The sequence below is a fragment of the Eschrichtius robustus genome, chromosome 18 (genome assembly GCF_028021215.1).
Source record: "Eschrichtius robustus isolate mEscRob2 chromosome 18, mEscRob2.pri, whole genome shotgun sequence".
Taxonomy (NCBI): domain Eukaryota; kingdom Metazoa; phylum Chordata; class Mammalia; order Artiodactyla; family Eschrichtiidae; genus Eschrichtius; species Eschrichtius robustus.
Genome location: NC_090841.1, coordinates 24,371,994 through 24,393,107, shown reverse-complemented (window position 1 = coordinate 24,393,107; position 21,114 = coordinate 24,371,994). Strand labels below are relative to the sequence as shown.

Sequence of the window (21,114 nt, the reverse complement as noted above, 5' to 3'; positions counted from 1 at the left end):
AACAATTGCAGAGGCGCTTCCCTGGTGGCGCAGTGGTTAAGAATCCGCCTGCCAATGCAGGGGACACAGGTTCGAGCCCTGGTCCGGGAAGATCCCACATGCCGTGGAGCAACTAAGCCCGTGTGCCACAACTACTGAGCCCATGCACCACAACTACTGGAGCCCGTGCACAGCAACAAAGAGTAGCCCCCACTTGCTGCGACTAGAGAAAGCCTGTGTGCAGCAATGAAGACCCAACGTAGCCAAAAATAAATAAATTAAATTAAAAACAAAACAACACAAACAAACAGAAAACAATGGCTGCAACTTGGACAAGGCATGTGGCTATTCAGGACCTCAGTGTCTTCCTCCGTAAAAATGGAGGAAGTGGAGTGGGTTTTGGCTAGATGTTTTCTATCATTTCTTTCAGCTCTAAAAATACCAACAAAACATTGGACATCTTATGGAAACTATTGAAAATAAAAGAGAAACACACCTTTTGTGTGTGTGTGTGTGGGATCTTAGTTTCCCAACCAGGGATCGAACTGGGCCCCCTGCAGTGGAAGCACAGAGTCCTAACCACTGGACCACCAGGGAATTCCCAAAACATATCTTTTCTGTATAAAAGTATAATGTGTCTGTTCCTAGAGTACTGTGTGTACTTCTGTTTGCACCTTTCAAAAGTTAAATAGAAATGGAACATTTCCCGAAAGAGAAAATATATAAATGAATTGGTGGGAGAAGTGTGTGATTGTGTGAGGGGGAAAGAGGCAGGGAAGGCTTATTTGAAGGTAGGCTAAAATAGTGTAGAACTTAATTCAGGAATAGTGTAGAACTCTTAATTCAGGAAGTTACTGGACAAAAATAATTTAATAAAAGTCAGTACAATAACAAAATGATAAAGGATATCTGTTAGGTAAAAAAAGTCCCTTTTCTCCAAATTTTAGATAATAGAAAGAACTAAGGAAAATCCTTAAATTTGAAAGAGAGAAATTTAGAGCCAGTGAATAAAATAGCAGTGACGAACAAGTTAAAGAAACTAACTCCTAGAACTAAATGAACCTTGAATTGCCCAGAAGACCAAGCTTTTTAGAGCAGATATATCTGAAGCTTCAGGCCAAAGAACACGTCTCAGAAGCTTCACTGATAGACTTGACACATCTAGCATGAAGAGCCACAGAGCACGGATGTAAAGCTTGCCATAGTTCTTACTTCCTAACAGATATCTTCCAAACACTGAAGTCATCTTTCAGTATCATTCTGGTTTAATTTTCCAATTAGAATTTGGCTTTGAAAATCTTGCCCCTTTTTGGCCTGTCTGCTTAGGGTTATTATCTTGAGATGATTCCGTATTGTTACATAGATGGAAGTTGACTTATATTTTACAAGTTGTCTGCTCTATGTTTGAAATATTTCATAGGTTACTGGTCTAGTCTATATTTAACATATTCTGTAGATATTTAATATATTCTGTAGATGATCCCTGCCCTCCAACATACACATATATTCAACTGCAATAACCTAAGGTCACCGTGAGTTAAGGGCAGAATCTCAATCAGAATTCAGGTTTCCCAGCTTCTAACCTTTGTTCTCTCCTGTATCCTCCCTTTGCCCTCTTGGTCTAGCATTGACCCTATCCTTCAGTTTTATCTGGACTCTTCTCAGAAGCCATCTATGACCCAGAAGCAGAGTACTTAGCAACTGGCCATCTGTCTACCTAACCATCTACACATACATTCATCCATCCAGTCAATTAACACTAACTTTTATTTAACCCATATGTATTCTAGGAATACAAAGATGAATAATGCCTGCTTCTTGCTCTCTAGAGGCTCACAGTTCAGTAAAGGAGACAAGTTATGAAGTTGTAGTCTGGGATTACAATAGAGAAATAAACTGGGATGTAGAGAGGTGGGAGTATTTGAATAGGGGAGAGGGTACTGTTGGCATTGATTTCTTTCATATTTGGAAATTTACTTGTTCCTGCTGCCTATCTAGATTCGTTCCATTTTTCTTTGCTATTTAGTAACTGAGAAGCCATATATATATACCAGACATCCTTCTGTGTTAGGGACTGGGGTCAATAATACTATCTTTATATGAACAGTGGTGAAACAGAAGGGTGGAGACATATTAGACTCAACTGAATGAGGTTAGTAGGGATATGACTCAGATACCCCAACTCCCTTACTCAGAGCCAGCAGCTTCAGAGGGTGGAGAGCTTATTTTGGGAAGTGACCCAGTCCAGACACAGGTAGGGACCAGCTCACAGGGAAAACATGTAAGGGTAAGTGCAAGTTTCTTATTGGCAGCCTCTGATCAACTATCTGCTGAAACCGTCTTTCAGCGTTTTACTTCCACTACTCCCTACTAGCACTGACTTACTAAATTGTAATAAAGATAGAAAAATGGAATCTCTCCCTCAGGTTAAACCTAGTGTTAAAGTGAAAGTTTTTACCAATTAAAAAAAAATATCAATTACTATATTATTATAGTTGTATACACCTTAAAGAGAGTTTTTAGTTAGGGCATGCTTGTTTCAAATTTGATGGAATGTGTTAACACTAATTAGTAAAATCTGTGCACTAGATTATTCTCAGCACATTGGTTATCTCAGTGTAGCTGTATAAAGCAGTGGATCTTAACTCCAGTGTCTGCACATTGATGAGGTATCATGAGGTAACATGACAAAGGGATGGGGTTACAACCATGTGCCTTTGCAAATAGCCTAGAGGGAATCTTATCTATGGTCCATGATCTGATTTAAAATCTGGTCCTAAGAGAGGGTGTGTCATGTGTCAACTTTTGAGAGTCATTGACAACTAGAATAACCATCCCTTTATTATCCTAAGAAATATTTCTGGCTAAAAATCTAGTAAGTTCTGAAAGAAATTAGATAAATTTATGGAGAAATAAAATATAAAAGCAAACTAGTAAGGTTTTGAGAACTGGCAGGTTTTGTTTTGAGATTGTGAATCAGTTTGTAACCTTTGTGAGGTGACCTTATTGATCCATATCTCTACCCCTAGTACAGTGCCTGGTTTGTAGTAAGCACCCTGATTAAATGTTTAAATAAATGTTAAATTAGTGAATAATGAATGAGTCAGGGCGATATGCCTAAAAGCATTATTTTCTGGTCCTGAAACACAGTAGAAATATGTATCAGCCAGGGTTCTCCAAAGAAACAGAACTAAGTAGAATGTATTATTTATCTATTTCCAGGAATTGGCTTACACAGTTGTATGGGCTGGCAAGTGTAAAATTTGTGGGGCAGGCCTGCAGGCTGGCAACTTTCAGACAGCAGCTAAGTCTTGAGGCAGAATTACTACTTCCTCAGGGAAATCTCAGTTTTCTTAAGGCCTTTCAACTGATTGGATGAGTCACACCTACGTTATCAAAGATAAACTGCTTTACTTAATAAAGTCAGCTGATTATAGATGTTAGCCACATGTACCAAATACCTACACAGCAACACCTAGATTGAGGTTTAGTTGACTGACCTAGCCAAACTGACACATAAAGTGAACCATCACAGTATCCTTGGGTTTGAGAACTTGAAGCCAATGTGCAGCCTGGTTTGGCAAACCTATGATGAACCCAGGGACTCCCGGTACTCTCTGAGGTGACCAGGACTAGGTTGGTATTGGGACAGGACTTTCTGACTAGTCACATTTAACAAAGAAAGCTGCTTGCGTTATTAGAGACAAGGTTTGTATCAGTGGGTCCCTGAATATATGCTAAACAGTACTTAAAAGGTTATTCGTAAGATCATCAGTTATAGCAAGGATTTAAGTTTGGAGAATTTCTTGTTCATTATATTAGAGTGGAGAAGTACTCATTTGTCCTGAACCTGAGAGTTTTGTTTTTTTTTTTAGCCTGAGAGTTTTGTTTCTTATTATGTTTGCTTTTGGGTTTTGTTTTATTGTTTCAGTTTGTTTTTGTTTTGCCCTTTTATTTACTCTCTAGTCATGCTGTAGATATTAATGCTTGCCTGTGGTTTAAAACAAATTAAGTGACTTTAAAGTCAAGCAAGTAAGATGTAGTTAACATTGCTTTTTCTTTTTACTTAATTAAAATTTTTCACTTTAATTAAAAAATTGGTGCTTTGAGAGAAGTTCAAGTGTATTTTCTTTGGCAATGGAACAGTAATGGTAAGGGCCAGGTGGATTTAGATATGAAAATCTGGGACATTCATGCCAGCTTGAAAATTTTAGGGAAGGATAATTGTAAAAATTCTCTTCCTAATGTCATTTTATCATGTCTGACACTTTTTCTGGAATATAAATTCCCTTGCTCTCCTTCTTTTGATCTGCATGTGCACTACCTCTCTTTCTCAAATTCTGCTGATTTGGCAAGCAGTCTTTCTTGTTTCTTCCCTTTTTTCTCCTTTCCACTTGCTGTTTAAATTCAAAGAGCTTTCTTTGTAGAAATTGAACCAAATAATAAGGCAGCATAAAACACTGAGTTCAGCAGAAAGTGATTTGCTTGTGATTAACCCTTGAGAACTGAACCACTGCAAGATAACAAAGAAGGGATGTATTTTGAGACAACCTGCTCATTCTTCTTTTCCATTAGTAGATGAGACCGTTTCTTCCCCAGGTGTTAGGAATTCATGTACAACTTTGCTTGGGTTTTATTTATCACTCTCAGGGTGGCAAGTGTTTTAGAAAAGCAAGACCAAAGGAGCTTATGACAGCCCTTCCCTCTGCCCCACTTCCTCTCACAGACTTTCCTCCCAGCAAAAGGCAACTCCATTCTTCCAGTTCTGTAAGGCAATAACCTTGACATTCTTTCCCCCCAGCTTTACGGAGGTATAATTGACAAATAAAGATTGTATATATGTAAGGTGTACAACATGATTTAATAGACATATACATTGTGAAATGATCACCATAATTCAAGCTAATTAACACATTGGTCACCTCACATTGTTACCTTCTGTGTGTATATATGTGTGTGTGCGTGCACACATGTATGTACACATGCGGTGAGAACGCTTAGGTCTACTACTCTTAGCAAATTTCAAGTATAAAACTTATTCATCTGACAGGAACTTTGACCCACATCACCCCATTTCTCCCACCCCAGCCTCTGTTGACCACTGTTCTACTCTCTGCTTCCATGAGTTTTTGACTTTTTTAGATTCTACAAGTATGTGAGATCAATCAGTATTTGTCTTTCTGTGTCTGGTTTTTTTTCACTTTGTGTAATGTCCTCCAGGTTCATCCATGTTGTCACAAATGCTAGACTTTCCTTCTCTTTATGGGTGAATAATATTCCACTGTACGCATGCACCACATTTTCTTTATCCATTCATCATCTTCTCTCTTTTATACCTCACATCCGGTCTCTCAACAAATCTTGTTGGCTTTTTTAAAAATTAATTAATTTATTTGTTTTTATTTATTTATTTTGGCTGCGTTGGGTCTTCGTTGCTGCGCGTGGGCTTTCTCTAGTTGCAGCGAGCGGGGGCTACTCTTCGTTGCAGTGCGCAGGCTTCTCACTGTGGTGGCTTCTCTTGTTGCAGAGCATGGGCTCTAGGCACGCGGGCTTCAGTAGTTGTGGTGCACGGGCTTAGTTGCTCTGCAGCATGTGGGATCTTCCCCGACCCGGGCTCACACCTGTGTCCCCTGCATTGGCAGGTGGATTCTTAACCACTGTGCCACCAGGGAAGTCCCCACACATAATTCTTTGGCTGCTTAATTTTCTTCATAGCACATGTCACTTTCCGTTGTATATTTTTCTGATTTTTATTGTTTATTGTCTATCTCTTTGAAATACTCAGAGATGGGAGAGAGTCTCCAAATGGCTGCTTGAAAAAATGCCTGACTTTTTTTATTTGTTATTTTTCTTTGTTTAATAATTCAGTTACTCCTTCATGTTTTTCTACATGGATCTGTGAGTTATATTCATTTCATTTTTGTAATGAAATTTACCTGGCACAGGCCCTTAACTTCATTTTCTTTTTCTTCTGTGAGACTTTTGGATATATATACCTGGTCCAGAATATTTTGAGACATGATTATGTGTTAATTTCTTAATTAAATTTAACTATCATTTTCCATTATATTTTCCCATTCCCATCATAATTCCATTCACTAGCAGACACCAATACAGTACACAAATAATTCAAGTTCCAAAAGGCATCTGGATAGTGGGGATGCTACTTAAGATCATTTTCATCCCATTATATTAACTTTTGAGAACCTACTATGTACTAGGTACTTTGTTAGATTTCGGAAATCCGAAGAAGTAAACAGTCCCTACCTCCAGAAGCTCACATTTTAGAAAGGGTTTGAAATAGGTAAGCCATTATTAAATAATGTGCTATGTACTATAATAGAACTGCTAAGTACTATGGGGTCACTAAAAACTTATACTTGAGTGAGGAGATGTGTGGTGAAAGTTTTACCTGGAGGTGACCTTAAAGCTATTTGAAATAAGCAGGGATTTTCCAGGAGGAATGAGCAGAGAAGAACAGAAAGGATTAAGAGTAAAATTGTGGGAGTGAATAAAGAACTAACAGACATCTGCCATGTTTATACAGTGCGTTGGTCATTTTTCATAATCTTTTCTCATAAATCATTTTGAGCACACTGTGATTAGGTTTTCACATTCCCACATTCCCATTTTATAGATGAGGAAATGGGCCTAGAGAGATCAGCTTAGGGTCGCAGATTTGGTAAATGTTGAGCTGAAATTGGAGCCCAGGCTTGATTAACTTTGAAGCACATGGATTATACATTCAGGGGTGAAAGGGTGGAAGACTGAGGAAGTTCATGCTTGCTTCATGGGTGAAAAACATGAAGGCTAATGACAAAAGTAAAATTTAGAACAGTAAGGGCAAAAAGGAATGGAGAATGGTTTGAATCAAGGATGAAGGAGATGATGATACTGAGTGGATTTGAAAGCCCAGCCGCCATCAGAAACCATAATTTTTTAATGGTGCTATATAGTGTGTTCATAAGACTTTTCTCCGGTCAGCTTTAGCAGTCTAGGCAGAGGAGTCTTTTTTTTAATATATATATTTATTTATTTATTCTATTTATTTATTTTGTTGCGCCGGGTCTTATTTGCGGCACGTGGGCTCCTTTGTTGCAGCTTGCAGGCAAGCTGTGGCATGCATGTGGGAGCTAGCTCCCTAACCAGGGATCAAACCCTGGCACCCTGCATTGGGAGTGCAGAGTCTTAACCACTGTGCCACCAGAGAAGTCCCTAGGCAGAGGATTCGTTGTGGTAACTCTCCAACCATTTAAAATCAGTCAGTGATTTCATTGGGAATTTACTGTTCGTTAATTTCTGCAATGCTATCATACATATGCTTGGACATTTTAAAATCTAAAATATTCATGCATTGTGTATGGTCAAAGGGGATGCAGTGAAAACTATGCTTTTTGGCATCTTTGAGAAATATAATCTAAAGTTGCCATGAATTTTTTAAAACTTACAATACCATTGGCCAATAACACATGAATTAGTTATATGTATACATATCATCTGTGTTTTCTGTGGTGACCGTGATGAGATTGTTAAAAACTGAATTTCCAAATTTGATATGAATGGAATTTTTCTATTTTCCTTATATAGACCACTTTCCCCAAACACTGGTCTAGACCAGTTGTAAAAGAATTAGTTGGTAGAATTTTTAACTGATTTGTAACTGTATTAGTTTTTAGGTATATATGTGCACATATATACCTTTTTTATAGAAAAATCAACTTGTTCTAAATATGTGCTTGCATAATTTTATATAGAAAAAAATGTATCTAAGAATTTATTTAGATCTTCTGCAGGCCTAGAAAGTGTTAGCTACTTTTCTAACCATCTGAACCTTCAAAGAAAAAGTTTCAAAACTAAAACTTCCTGAAGGCAGCCTTGTGGATATTTAAAACAACAACAACAACAACAAAAATACCTTGTATGGCACCCACATTTACCATCTACTGTCTCCTACATATGTTTGACACCTATGGCCATTTTAGCTTAGGCCAGAGTACAGGTGTATACATATCTTTCTTTTTAAATCACACTGCCTGTCTTATTTTCAGCCCATATTCTAATTTCCCTAAGTCAAAGAAGTAGCAACATTTCCCTAGTTTCTGTAAAAACACAGATGTAACGTGATATCAGTCTAGTTGCATGAGCAATCATAGACATTTAACCTGGTTATTGCCTAGTTGGTAGACAATGACAGTACTTATGGTACTAACACTTATGCCTCACTCTCCATTTTGCTTTTAAATTGTCTTTTCAATGTCGTTTTTGTTCTGTTACTGGCAATTTAGTTTTAAAGCATCATTGTTTAAAAAAAATTCAGAATAAAAATTGAAGCACATCATTGTGCTTGACATAGATCAAATATGGTGTTGCGTATATAAAAGAAATAAAATAGATCCTGTTAGCCTGAAGGTACAACACTGAAGTTTAAATAAATGTGAAATAGCATAGTGATAAAGCATATGTGAAATTTTTTTCAACAGTAGTCAAATAGAGAAGATGTTGATGGAATTCTCTGATATTTACACAGTTATGCCAAATGAACCATGGGCTTTTTTTTTAAGCCCCAATATGCTTTAGATGTTATTTTACTTTAAAAAATTTAAGATCAGGTAAAGGTATGGCTGAGAGTTCTGCATGAACTACTTGCTCAGATTTCAGATGGATTTTCCTGTGCTTCCTGTCTTCTGTATTTCAACTAGATGATCTCTTTTTTCTGTTTGGGTCATTCACATATGTGGAGAGTTGGTGGAATTTGTTGTTTTAGAGCTCTCTTAAATTTGTGTCTGAATAAAAAATACAAATGACTTTCTAGTGACTGAAAAACAGGTAGTAGATAAATATTTTTCTCTAGGAAACAAATAATATTCTTATTCTGGACCGTTTGAGGTTAAAGTTTTAACTTATTTGCTTATCTCTCTGACAGTCTTAATATTTCCATAGAAAACTTTATGCAGAAGACCTTTATTCTTATTACAGAGTACAAAAATCTGGTAGTGCAGGATGCATAATAGTTTTAAAATTTCAAGTTGAGTTCAACTTCCAAATAATAGATTTTTGTTATCAATTGTTTATGCTCAAAAGGTATAAACTATTTTAATATCAAATTAATTGAAAATACTATTAAAGAGGTAAATCAGATACAATCCCCTTCCAATAAGTAATTTAATTCCAATAAGAAATGAGTTGTTGATTAGCTATGCTAATACTTTGTCCATTTTCAGTGTGGATGAGTAAGACTTGATTGCACAGTTTGGGGTCATTTATTGAACATTCTTATTTGCTCCAATGATCTACCTAATTTGGGTTTGTTTTTAAAGGTTGCAAGGCCTTTAGTGTTTATCTTTCTATAAAGTTAGTCTTCAGAAATAGAGATTAATTCTGGCATTAGCATTATTTTTCTTATTGTACTATTGTTGAATGAATGAGAAATGAAATATAAATGGCATATCTGATATGCTCTAGGAACTCAAAGTAAATGAAACACCCTTCTTATTTCAGTGAGCCTTTGTTTATTTTTAATTTTTTATGTTTTTTCTTATTTTTTTTGGCTGCGTTGGGTCTTCATTGCTGCGCGCGGGCTTCCTCTAGTTGTGGCGAGTGGGGGCCACTCTTCGTTGCGGTGCGTGGGCTTCTCATTGCGGTGGCTTCTCTTGTTGCGGAGCACGGGCCCTAGAGTGCGCAGGCTTCAGTAGTTGTGGTGCATGGGCTCAGTAGTTGCAGCGCACAGGCTCTAGAGCGCAGGCTCAGTAGTTGTGGCTCACGGGTTTAGTTGCTCTGCGGCATGTGGAATCTTCCTGGACCAGGGATCCAACTTGTGTCCCCTGCATTGGCAGGCGGATTCTTAACCACTGCACCACCAGGGAAGTCCACATTTATTAAAAACTATATTTTTAATTAATTAATTTAATTTATTTATTTTTGGCTGTCTTGGGTCTTCGTTGCTGCACGTGGGCTTTCTCTAGTTGTGGTGAGCAGGGGCTATTCTTTGTTTCAGTGTGCGGGCTTCTCATTGTGGTGGCTTCTCTTGTTGCGGAGCACAGGCTCTAGGCACGCGGGCTTCAGTAGTTGTGGCTCGTGGGCTCTAGAGTGCAGGCTTGGTAGTTGTGGCACTCAGGCTTAGCTGCTCCATGGCACGTGGGATCTTCCCAGACCAGGGATCCAACCGGTGTCCCCTGCATTGGCAGGTGGACTCTCAACCACTTCGCCATGAGGGAAGCCCCACATTTATTTATTTTTTAGAGGTTCTCATGTTGGGGTTTGTGAGCTGAAGGGCTTCAAGGAAACCCATGGATTCCCTCAAATTATATTCAAAAATATTTGTGCTTTTCTAGGGTGTATATATATATATATATTTGTGCTTTTCTAAGGTGTTGATCCATAGAGTTCATCAGATTTTGATTTTTTTTTAAATACTGATTGTTTTGAATGTCTATAATATACATAGATGCCTGTCTTTTTTTTTTAATAAATTTATTTTATTTATTTATTTATTTATTTTTGGCTGTGTTAGGTCTTCGTTTCTGTGTGAGGGCTTTCTCCAGTTGCGGCAAGTGGGGGCCACTCTTCATTGCGGTGCGCGGGCCTCTCACTATTGCGGCCTCTCTTGTTGCAGAGCACAGGCTCCAGACGCGCAGGCTCAGTAGTTGTGGCTTATGGGCACAGTCGCTCCGCGGCATGTGGGATCTTCCCATCCCAGGGCTCGAACCCGTGTCCCCTGCATTAGCAGGCAGATTCTCAACCACTGCGCCACCAGGGAAGCCCCTCATCAGATTTTTTAAAAGCTCTTGCTATCTAGAAAAGCTTAAGGAGACAGAACACATCTAAGCATACATTAGTGAAATAAATGCTATAGGTTAAAAATAAAGATCTTTGGGAGATTAGCATAAACGTTGGAGGCTCACCATGTTTAGCATCCTGTAGAGGACCCATTTGATATAGGCCTTTGCCTTGTTGTGTATAGTGACTGGTGTACAGTCATGCTTGTATCATTGAGGGTCCTGGTAGTAATGGATGGTTTTTTGGAACATAGTTTAACGAAGGGGCTATTTGCAGAGTTGTGGGCATAGTTTAAAGTAACCAAAAAGGGATGATGAATCACCCAGGGACTAGCACCAGTTGGAAACAGTTATCCACTCAGGCAAAGAGGCAAGGGGTTGGGAACTATGCTCCAGAACCCAGTGAGAGTTACAGGTATGGAAGAGGAGCCACTCAACAAGAGCCATGGCCAAAGAGGAAATACAGCAGGGAATAAGTTGTACTATTGTTTCTACCTCCTTCCACTCTTTGCTTTTCTGCTGATGCTTCCTGTTGGGAAAAAGTCTCATGTGCATAGCCTTTCAACCCCTTTTGGCCTCGTAAGAATGGGTCTTGGACTTGGAACACTTCCTTACCAAGAGATGAGGAGCTCACACAACCTGTACTTTGTGGGATTATCGTCCCCTGTTTCAGGCTTGCCCACAGCTTTCAGTATTTCAGACTCTAGGGATAGTGTGGGATAAAGAGGGGGAGGGTGCTCGTGGGCCAATTTCCCTTTGTCAGCTGGCTGGCATCCACTAGCCATATGAGACTAGTGCACATGACTGGAGCTGATCTTACTCTGTCTCTTCTCTATGTGAGTAAATCACTGTTCTACCTAGTGCTTGACTGTTGTGTTTTCCTTCACAACCTTGATACCAAGATATAATGGGCAGAAATGTATAGAGTCCTTTTCTGGGATTGGTAACCAGTGCATGGTGTTCTGTTCAACACTTCCTCTCATTGGCCAAACCCAACCAGAAGCGAGAGAGGGCAAGTGAGGACTGGGTAATGTAGTCTTTTGAGATAAGGGAAGACAGAGGTAAAGAGCAAGGCAGAGAAGGGTGGAAAGTGAATCTGGAGAGACAAATGGATAATAATCATCAGAGTACTTAATACTTAATTTGTTAAATTAAATTGAATTTTTAATTGTTAAACACAATTGAGCCTTACGTATTGTTAGATTAAAGTGAAAAATGATCAAATGTCTGGTGATTTAATGTTTCTGATATAAATACCTTGACATAAAAATCTCTTTAAGATAATGAGGCAACTATTTGTCTCATATGTATATATTTGAATAGTAGAAATAATAAAAATGATGCAATAATCAATCTATAAAAATGTGAAATTAAAATAACTCAACTTTTCAAGACTTTATGTTTTTCAAATATGCATTTTTCAAAATGTGAAAATTTGGATTATCTAATCTAGAGAAGACCAATTCATTTTCTACGGCCTACCTCAAAAACCACTTCTGTGAATCTTTTACTTGGACAAATTTAAGAGTTTATGAAACATTGTTCGTATTTCTGTTACACCACTTACATTCCTAGTAGTTAGTTATTCTTATTGATAACATTAAAGTGGTTCACATTTACTGCCTGTTTACTATGTGCCAAGCCACTGTGCTAAGTCCTTTACATACATGATTAATATTATCCTCAGAATAACCCTGGAAGTGTAGATATTATTGCTTGGTGCTTGATGCATCGGTGGATGGAACAAATTCCACAAAGGCCAGAGATCTTTATATTCTTGTATTAATATTTCTACAACATTTTGGTTTTGTGGTTATTGTTAGTATTCATATGTTTATTAGCCATTTATATTTTTTTCTATGAAGTCCCTGACCTACTCTTTTTTTTTTTTTAATATTTTATTTATTTATTTATTTTTGGCTGTGTTGGGTCTTAGTTGTGACACACTGGATCTTCGATGAGGCATGTGGGATCTTTCGTTGCAGCACGTGGGCTCTTTGTTGTGGCACGTGGGCTTAGTTGCCCCACGGCATGTGGGATCTTAGTTCCCCGACCAGGGATCAAACCCATGTCCCCTGTATTGGAAGGCGGATTCTTTACCACTGAACCCACCAGGGAAGTCCCCCTGGACTCTTTTGTTCATTTTCTACTGGATCATCTGTCTTTTTAATGTGGAGGAATTCTCTGTATTTTTGGGTATGTGTTCATCGTTATGTGTTGCAAATGACTTCTCCCATTCTGTGGCTGGTTCAAGCTGAAATATTAAGAATATGTCAGATCTTGATAGGCAAAGATAAATATTTCTAGTCAGGTGAAAGAATAAACAAGTTTTATAAGGAAGGAAAATAAATTCACACATGAAAACAGTTGAGTACTTTTTTAAAAATAAATTTATTTATTTATTTATTTATGGCTGAGTTGGGTCTGCGTTGCTGCGTGCAGGCTTTCTCTAGTTGCAGTGAGCGGTGGCTACTCTTCGTTGCGGTGTGCAGGCTTCTCATTGCGGTGGCTTCTCTTGATGCAGAGCACGGGCTCTAGGCGTGCGGGCTTCAGTAGTTGTGGTGTGCTGGTTCAGTAGTTGTGTCTCGCAGCCTCAGTAGTTGTGGCACACGGGCTTTGTTGCTCCACGGCACGTGCGATCTTCCCAGACCAGGGCTCGACCCCGTGTTCCCTGCATTGGCAGGCGGTTTCTTAATCACTGCGCCACCAGGGAAGCCCCATTTGAGTACTTTGGTTGGACTGAGGATTCTTAAAGTGAACCAATGGAAAATAAGACTGGAAAACTCAAAATATGTAGCCCCTGGGAAGCTCTAGAAAATGGCAAAAATATACCTCAACAGAACACCTTCTTGAAATCAATACTCGTTTCCCTTCAGTTCAGGAGTAATTACATCTAGACAACCTGAAGGGAACCTCAAAGACTGGTCTCTTGCTAGCTAGCTCTAGGCTTGTCCTTCTCTGCCAGGGAAAGAATCTTCCTTTACTGAGATTGCCCTAGTGCTCTGCCTGGTGAAAATGTGAATCTTAGAACTGGAGCTGAGGACTTGCCTGGTGGCGCAGTGGTTAAGAATCCGCCTGCCAACGCAGGAGACATGGGTTCCAGCCCTGGTCCAGGAAGATCCCACCTGCCACAGAGCAACTAAGCCTGTGCGCCACAACTACTGAGCATGCAGTCTAGAACCTGCGAGCCACAACTACTGAGCCCACATGCCACAACTACTGAAGCCCGCGCGCCTAGAGCCTGTGCTCCGCAACAAGAGAAGCCACCACAATGAGAAGCCCGCACGCTGCAGCGAAGAGTAGACCCCGCTCACGGCAACTAGAGAAAGCCTGCGTGCAGCAAGGAAGACTCAGTGAAGCAAAAAATAAATAAATAAATTTATTAAAAAAAAAAAGTCTAACTCTTTAACAAAAAAACAACTGGAACTGAGGAGGGGAAACCTAGATGAACTTTCCTCATCTTGTCTATGAAGAGCTCTAGACTTCCAAGAGAGAGTTACTGGGTGTTAAAGTTAGAGCACCTTCATACAGTTGGCCTTTGTGTCTTAATGTTTATCCTTATAGAGTCTCCTCTTGAAGTCTTGGGGCTTTGATTTCCTAAAACTTGCATTCTCTTACAGAACTTGAAAACTGATGGCTATAGGGCTTTTCGGTTTTACTATCCATCTAGTCTCAGCCTCCATCTTATGATTTCTGCTGTACTGTTGTGAAATGACTCCATTCTATTCCCTAGTGAGATTATTGTAGCTTTTTTTTTAGTTTTTGGATCTTATGGGTTTGCCTCTTTCACCACTAATCAGACAAAAACCTTTTCTATAGTGTCTCTCCTTAATTCTGATCCCATCAAAATTTGATTTGGCTGTAAGTACCTGAAAACTGAAAATAGTAGTAGTATCTTAGGAAGACAATTTTATTTTTATCTCATGTAAATAGAAGCAGTCCAGGGGTGCTGTGGCAGCTCCATGATCATCCAGGACACAATCTCCTTTCATCTCATTGTTCTTCCTTCCTTATCCGACATGGCAGCTCCTGGTATAATGTCTAAATTGCAGCCAGCAGGAAGGAGGAATGGAAAAGGAGAAGGACATTCCACCGTCCCATGAAGGACTTCTCTGAGGCTGCACACACCACTCTGCTTATATCCTATAAGCCAACACTTAGTAAACATAGCTGTACCTAAGTCTAAGGGGGGGCTTGGAAATATGTGTCTGGCTAAAAACAGGAATTTTGATCCTGTAGAAGAAGGGGAAAATGGATCTTGGGGGGGGGCAACTGTTGATCTTTGCTACATAAAACCTTCTTCTGTTGTGACATATATTTTCCCAAGGTGGTTAAGGAGAAAAGCATAGACTGATATGGGGTATATAACTAATTTAAAATTTATCAGGATGAGCTCATAACTTTAAATTCTGAATTCTTGGCTCTTACTGTAAAAATTTTTACATTGATCTAGAAAGGTAGAAATAAGCTAGCTCTTAAGTTATTCATCACTTTTACTAATTTTTCGCAGTTTGACTTCTTTTCTAAACATGGATACGTTTTATCAAGTTTTTTAAATATAGCAGAGTCCATTGAGCATTGCATATGTAAAGGAGGAGGAAATATTTACCTTTTAGCTTTATAGAAGATAAATACATTAAACCCACTATTAAGAATAGTCTATAGAAAACATTTTAGCAATAGGTAACATAAAAGCTCTTGGTTAGAACAAATTCAAATACATGGAAATTAAATGAAATCTAGAATTATTTTAATTCACTGAAAATTAGCTGTAATCCTGAAGATTTTTAAAAATTCTACACCGCAGAGCTTGAGGAAAATGTGTTATTAATCATAATTATTCTCATTATTTAAAATGATTTACTTAAAAAACCCAGTATGTAACACTATAAGTGATGATCATTTTTTCCTCCATAGGCAAGAAGTTTGATAGCTGTGGGACTGGGTATTGCAACTCTTGGATTTGCAGGTAAGATAAATAAAGGATATATATCAATAAATGTTGTAGGAGAAATATTTCCAAATAGCTTCTATCGTGATTCATGAGAAGACTCTTAGTATTCTGAGGTTTTTGGTTTTAAGACATACGTTCCCATTCTTTGCAACATTTATAGTCACTGAAGATTTGTCAGCGTAGCAAATCTAGATAAACTTTGTAGTGAAGGAAATTAATTATACAAAAGCTAGGAAAACTAGCCCCAATAATAATTGATCCTCCTGACATTTTTTTAGTTTGAGCTATAGTGTACTATTAAAAAATAAAATCTCTTTAATATGAAGCAGTGTAAGTGATAATGGGGCTCTTTTATTCTCCCATATTTTTTTCTTGCCGATAAAAATACGCATTTTCTGAGCTGTCAGTTCTTTCTGATGAGCGTAGCCATTCTTTATAGTATATTTATCATTCATTTTAACATGTTGGTGTAATTTCTTTGACAAACGCAGGAGAATTTCTTTTACTGCCAAAATCTTTTTAGAAAGAATAGTTATAAAGATTTAAAGTAAAATTGCTGTCTCTTCTAACCATTAATTTATAGTTTTAAATTGCATAGCTATTCTCTAATTAAATGTTAATCTGAGAGCATTTCCTTGTTGATAAAGGTTTACATTTTTCATTTAGCATTTGTGTCTCTTAAGTTCCATGGATTTGATCTTGTTAATTGGATCTTCTTTTTAGGTGGAGCTACATTCCATTGTGGTTATATGCAGTGAAATCCAATAGAAAAAGAGACATAAAAGATTTTGTTTTGTTTTGTATGATATTTAATTCCACACAACTCTATTTAAAGCACCTTACCAGTAAGAACTTTAAAATCAGGAAGATCAGTGGTTCAGATTCTCTTGGTTCTTGTACTGTCAAAGTCTTGTGTCTCATATAACTATAGTTAACTACTTACTGCGGTTTCATGAGAAGAGTATAATGTCTGAAAAGGAATTCTGACAAACTTGCCCATAAACATAAAACAATTTTTGTATTAATTACTGTAGCAGAATAGGCATAGTTATTTCAAATGCAAATGTAAGATTTTTATTTGAAATTAGAGAAAGATACACTTTTGCCAAGGTCTTCTTTCTACAATGAGAAGAATTGGTGTATGTATTCTATACATACTACTCTGTTGCCAAATTCAGTTTACTAACTAGAATATTAATAGCAGGCAGTTCTCTTTCAGGGTCAAATACGACTGAAGAGTAGAATTTAGGAGAAAGTACCCCTAGACTACTGGAACTAGATCTTCTCCTTTATGGTTAAAGTAAATGTCCAGATGTCACTTCTTGAAGCCTTTAATTGCTTTTTTACATTGAGATTGCATGATTGTGGTTTTGAAGGAATTTTGAGGTACTTTAAAAGCCATATTTTATACTGTTGTAGAATCAAATGGAAGTTGATATTTATATAAGAGATTTAGATGAGTTAGGGTTCCAGCTTCATTTAATTTTACTCTATTTAATGTTCTACTTGATCTCAAGAGCTTTTTATCTCCTACTTAGATTGGCTACTTCACATCTTCCTATGTCTAGCATCCTTTGTTTTTCACTGTAACATGTTGTTTGCACAGGAATGACAGTATATTTAGACAGGTTACTTCTTATAAAACATCTATGTAGTTGAACTTTCCCAGTAGAAATCTTGATTTGCAAATAACGTTATGGTTAGAAATTGAATTTAAGTTCAGAGGGTCATAACTGGTTTTCTAGCAGAGCTTGGGGAAAAGAGACCCTAGTATTAGTGGACACACATTCTGATTAGGGTACAAAAGGTAAATTAGCCAGATAACATTTTATTCTTGTTCTATGCCCTCAAAACAATTTAGGACCTGTTTTTCTATTGATACTTAGTTGTCCAGACTCAGAGGAGTTTTGATTATTAGGATGCCTAAGAAAGGAAAGCACTAAAATAAAAGAAGCTTTTAGGAGAGTAGTCATCCTCAGTGAGAAATTGAGTGCTAGGATGTTATTGTTTTTATGACCTGTAACATTGTACAAAAGTAGGATTTTATACATAACCATTGAAATTTTCTAATTTTCTAATTATGAACTAAAGCTTAATTTAATAGCTATGAAAATTATATTAAAATGAAATCTGTCCTCCATTTAATAAATTAGAAATTTGAAAAAACGTGACTGTCTTTCTGGTAGATTTTGAGATAGTTATTAAAATAACATATATAAAGTAAACTATTTATAAATACTATGGTGAGCACTTTGTGGGTGTTGGCTTTCATTGTAGAAAATATATTATATTTGCTTTTATTCCTGTTACTATTTAGGTCGCTACACATTTCAAATCTGGAAACCTCTAGGACAAGTAATCACAGAAACTGCAAAAAAGATTTCAACTCCTGTAAGTTAAAAATGGCTTTAGTTAGAAATCTAACCTTGCTTTGATTTTAGTTTATATGCCATTATTGATAGTAATTCAGAAAAATGTTTTGGATTTTCATACAAGTGTTTGTATCATTGGCAACTTTATCTACTTTATTGATTTAGTTTCTTTTAAGTTTCTTGGTCATGTTATTTTATATCTAAGCTTATTCCTGACTTTGACTCTAATTATCATATTCCTTTAAGTAGTATTACATCAACTTTGAGGTAATTTATTTTCCTTGTTTAATTAGTATTCATTTAGTGATTGTCCTGTGCCAGGGGCTAGGCATAGCTGGTGAACAAAACAGACATGGTCCCTGTCCTGATGGAGCTTACCCAAAAGTTTATTTCATCTTCAAATTTGAAACTAGTTTCCTCGTACCACCACACCTGGCTATGTATCTCAAACATAAAATTATACGATTCCAACCTTGAAACCTATAGGGCTTATACGTTCATCTACCAGCATTACAGCTACTCTGCTGAGCTGAATATAAGTAAAAAATGAATGATAGTAGGTATCTAAAAAGCTATAGTGTGGTGAACTGTGGTTTGTGACCACTGGAGACCATGCAAAGAAAACTCACTGAAGCAGTACAACATAAACATTGATTTCTGGGAAACAGAAGATCTGGGATAGATCAGTTTGGCTTACAGCAATTTGAGAATGAATGGCTTATTTTAGCAAAGGCATTATAGGCTTGTGAGGCTTAGTTAGTCATGAACAATAACCACACTTTCAAAGGATGACATACTATTTTATGACAGATAATTAAACTCGGGGTCAAAAGAACTGCAAGTGATTTTGCAGACTTATAAATGCATGTCTGTGATTAGAGGGAGCATGTGTTTATTTTCTGTTTTCCTGTTTATATTTTATTTGGCTAAAGTATTAATAGGTATTTAGCATTCATTCAATAAATGTTCATTAAGCACCTACTACATACTGGACATTATTGTGGGGAGTGGGAGGTAGTCATGAACCAGACAAAGACACTGCCCTCTAGGAGTTTACTTTTTAGTGGAAACAATTAACAAATAAGATATATAATATGTAGAGGTGTTGAAGGTAGAAGTTTAGTTTTCTTTAGAGAACTAAATCAGCGTAAGAGATTGATTCTTTAACAGCAGAGAGGAATCTATATTAGATAGGTCTGGGAAGGCCTCTCTGAGAAGATGAGGGAGCAGGCCATGTGAACATCTGAAGAAAGAGCTTTCTAGTGGGAACACTGCAAAGGTTCTGAGGTGGAAATGAGTTTAGCAGCAAGAGTAACTCCAGTGGTGTCTGTGGAAGGAATAGTGGTAGTTTGGGCCCAGATCACTTAGGGCCAAATAGACTGTGACAAAGACAGCAGATTTTGGTTTAAGTGTGATGGAAAGCCTTTGAAAGGTTTTGAGCACGTGGGCAACATGATTACCAATTTAGGTGATCACTCTGCCTGCTGCAAAGAGTATAGACTAGAATGAGTCAGAGGAGAAGCTGTGAAACCTGTTAAGAGGGTATTGAGATAGTCCAGGGACTTAGGTGATGGCGGCTTGACATAGTTATTTAAATGTCTTTCCATATGTTTATGTATAGCAAATTGAGAGACTTTCAGAAATCATTTCTCTCCTGTTATGCTGATCTTCAGTAGATATATTTATACCATAAATAGACTTGTGTTTTGTAGAACTACATTATTTAACACTGAAAGGAAAAGAGAGAAAGAAAATGAGAAACATTTCACTGCTCTGTGGAGGCTCACAGATAAGGTAGAATAGTTTAAGAGATTATTATGGGTACCCTGAATGCGGCCCCTGCATTTCTTTTTTCTTTTTAAAGGTGTCTCTATTTATTTATTTATTTATTTATTTATTGGCTGTGTTGGGTCTTCGTTGCTGTGCGAAGGCTTTCTCTAGTTGTGGCGAGGGGGGGCTACTCTTCATTGCGGTGTGTGGACTTCTCATTGCGGTGGCTTCTCTTGTGGAGCACGGGCTCTAGGCACGCGGGCTTCAGTTGTTGTGGCATGCGGGCTCAGTAGTTGTGGCTCACGGGCTCTAGAGCGCAGGCTCAGTAGTTGTGGCTCACGGGCTTAGTTGCTCCGTGGCATGTGGGATCTTCCTGGACCAGGGCTCGAACCTGTGTCCCCTGCATTGGCAGGTGGATTCTTAACCACTGCGCTACCAGGGAAGTCCCGACCCCTGCATTTCTTAAGGAGAGAAAAGTGATATGTGCCCCCTTTCCCTCCCTTTTGTGGGCTTCAAGTTAAGACAAGTGCCTTTTGATAAATCTGGCCCCTTTTCCACAAAGTACTACTCTTGCAGTTTGCAGTGAAACATCTTGGAATATCTTTATCATCATCATAATTATACCTCAGTGAAGATAGGAGTTTTTAAAATAATTCTTTAAATATTAATTATTCCAGGGAAATTGAGGAATGAAATATATACATACTTTCTCTTGGCACTGATTCCAAAGAGCCAAATTCATAAGCACACCATTTACAGTGTTTTGATTTTGTAACTGTGTTCATTATTTAATCAAATAGAGTTACTAACAAATAGGGACTGTAGTCGTGTATCAGTAAATCCCTGTCACTCAAAGGAGAATGTTCAAGGCTCAAGTTCCTATGGGTTCTCTTTTCATTTTTTTCTTAAACTTTATTCACTTCTTCGATGCTTTAACATCATCTTTTTCTTAAATCTCATCTTTCTTTTTCTCATGCTTTTTTCCCCATTCTTCTGGAATGTTGCCTAGAATAATTTTGTTCATATGGAATGCGTGGAGAGTTTGTTTCTTTCCCTCTCACTGTTATCATGTAGCTGCTGGCTTCTTGGAACCTGGTGGAGCCAGTATTAGAGGGATACTACGGAAGTCTCTGCTCAGACTGAATCTCTGTGCCCTCCTTTATACTTTCCTGGGTACTCTCAGCCATATTTTTTGGTACTCACAGACTTAGCCAGATTTTCTGGTGTTCTTTTTCCTTTGTACACTGCTTGTTTTGATTTTGAT

At 37.7% G+C, this 21,114-nt stretch overlaps 1 protein-coding gene across 1 annotated transcript in view; it reads left to right on the top strand.

Annotated features, from left to right (window-relative positions):
- The window catches only part of DNAJC15 (DnaJ heat shock protein family (Hsp40) member C15), a 64,053-nt gene that overhangs the window by 10,901 nt on the left and 32,038 nt on the right, over positions 1–21,114 (top strand). Inside the window, exons 2-3 of the mRNA XM_068526662.1 lie at positions 15,672–15,723; positions 18,026–18,099. Coding sequence (XP_068382763.1) covers positions 15,672–15,723; positions 18,026–18,099 — 126 coding nt within the window. The remainder of the gene's footprint in view (positions 1–15,671; positions 15,724–18,025; positions 18,100–21,114) is intronic.